This window comes from Castanea sativa, chromosome 11 (genome assembly GCF_040712315.1).
Source record: "Castanea sativa cultivar Marrone di Chiusa Pesio chromosome 11, ASM4071231v1".
Lineage (NCBI taxonomy): Eukaryota > Viridiplantae > Streptophyta > Magnoliopsida > Fagales > Fagaceae > Castanea > Castanea sativa.
In genome coordinates, this window is record NC_134023.1 from 14283396 (window position 1) to 14285899 (window position 2504).

Consider the following 2504-nt stretch of genomic DNA (forward strand, 5'->3'; position numbering starts at 1 on the left):
ACATAATATTAAGGAGAAATAATATATTACAAAGGATTGTAGCGATGTTTAAAGATTAGTAAATTATTAGGAAGTATCCCTTACATCCATATGGTATATGGCAAGGTGGATTAATTATATAATTGTGTTACTCCTTTACTTTTAGGTGTGGAGAAAGAGCTCATTTGATTTTGGATCCAGACGATGTGTATTAGCAAGAAAGGTAAGTAATTATACATGATATTCACAAGTTTGTTCAGTAGCAATTCTTGTAGAAGTATTAATTGAATAAGTTCCCTTACAATTCGTCATTGCCAATAATAGGTACTGTCTCTAAACCTCTTAGGAAGAATGCAGCGGCTTCTAAATAGAACACCAAATATCAGACCACCACAACAAATCACAACCATGGTAATCTCCAATTTCATTTTCCAAATGGATTCCTTAGCTTGGGTAGTGGTTATCGAATTTGAAGATAGCTGTAGACTTTCAAAGTAAAGAGGATCTGACTTTGATCGCCTGCTTTCAATAGTTCCCTTAGCAATTTCAGCCTGCTCTGCATGCAGTGGAGGGAACTGAACTTTAATCCTTGTTTCACAGTCCAATGAACCATTTTTAATCGAATATTGATCATTCAATTGAAAATCAAGATGCCGACATCCTATCATGCACAGGACACCAGTATCCCTATCATATATTCCTTCAGCAGAAATATGGACAAATTTGTATATAGCATCAGCTCCAAACCTAAAATCAGGTGGAGGTGTGAAGCCAATCCTGTAACTCATATTCAACATTCTGCTATGGTTACTTTTCAGCTCATCCTGTTGTACATAAAGCACATCTCCCACAAATTGTGGCCTTAAGAAACCCGACGCTACCTTTCCTTCGGTGTTCCTCACCAACATATCAAATCCCATGTCCTGGGAAAACCCATCAGGATAAGACTTACCCTTGCCCTCAACAGTTTCCTCCCCTAGTGCACAAGAATTTCTTACTTCCTCAATTTCAGTATACTCATATCTAAGACCTTGGGGGTCAAAAGGTCTTTCCCAACTCTGAAACCCAATTCTTCCAAAGTATTCTGAATCATTCACATCTTTCTTGCTCCAAATTTCACCCACAGTGCTTCTCCAATTCCTCAATGACAAAACCGCCGGAAATCTCAAACTCAACCCAATCGAGCAATCTCCAACAGAAGCATTAGCCAAAATTCTGCACGCAACACCACAAAACTGGTTATCTTTCTCATCCCAAGCACCCTCAGCAATCAATGTCGCATTAGGACCAGGAAATTCAAATTCCATACCACTACTAGGATTAGGAAAACCAATCAACATCTGTACCTTTCTGCTGTGCTGGTCACACCGAACCCTGCGAAAAGCAATCCAATTAGGCAAATACCCAATACTCCCACCTAAAGGATTGCAATTCACACTACCACAATCACTCCAATATTCCAATTCATAAACACTAGTCCGTCCATCGAAAATGAAACAAACACCACGGTCCAATTTGCTTAGAGACAAATTAATATCAATATTATTCTTATCTCTCCCACCTCTCTCCCCACTAAAACAACTCACGTTATCAACCAGTTGATACTGATAATTTGGATTCTGAGACAAACCCATTATCACAATCGGTTCAAAGTAATTATAATCACTTTCCATATGCAAGCTCTCTAGTGTACCATCAATTAAACTGCCATAAATGGTATTATTCTTTGAATAATTAAGCTTAAGAACAACCTTAGAATAATTCTTCCCCAATCCGACCATGCAGAGCTTCCCAGAAGATTCTGACCAATACCCATTAACGTAAAACGCCAAATCTTCTTCCCAAAACTTAATACTTCCCAAATGCCACCAACGGGAAACAGAGTACTTTAACGGGTCTCGAATGTACAGGGTGGCTTTGAACTTGTGAACGCCATGGGAGGCGGTGGTTTGGATATATGAGGGGTTGAAGATTCCGATGCCGCCGGAGAAAAATGAGAATTCGAAGCGGAGGAAATCGTCGGAGAGGGAGAAGGGGACATTGCCGGAGGATAAATGGGGCTCGGGAACGACGCCGTTGCAGTGCTGGGAGTACAGGATTTCGGGTTTCCGAAACGGGTTTCGGAAAATGGCGGCGGTGGTGGTGGTGGTGGGGACGTTGAGGAATAAGAATAGTAAGCAAAGGAAGGGACTGAGTGTGAATTTCAATTTCCTGGGTTTTGAAGACGAAGAAGAAGAAGAACATGAGTTTGAGCCCATTGGTGCGGTGAACGTGAAAGAGTTTGCAGACAAAAGGTTAACAGAGGGAAGGAAGACTGAAAAACATTGAATTGCTTTTCACATTTAAAAGATGGAAAAAGAGAGATTCTGTTTTATTTACAAGAAGGATGGAAAAGGAGAGATTCTGTTTTATTTACAGACTGCTTGAGAGAAAAACTGGTGTTTAATAAGTGAGTTGAGCTGAGATCGTTTGGACATTTGCAATAAGTGATGGTGGCTTAGAGGATGTTTGGTTAGGAGAAAAAG

At 40.1% G+C, this 2504-nt stretch overlaps 1 protein-coding gene across 1 annotated transcript; it reads right to left on the reverse strand.

Moving 5' to 3' along the window:
• Positions 1-287: 287 nt before the first annotated feature.
• On the reverse strand, positions 288-2237 carry LOC142616118 (uncharacterized). Its single transcript, XM_075789003.1, has one exon. It carries the CDS (start codon positions 2235-2237, stop codon positions 288-290), a length of 1950 nt encoding a protein of 649 aa, XP_075645118.1.
• Positions 2238-2504: the final 267 nt, after the last annotated feature.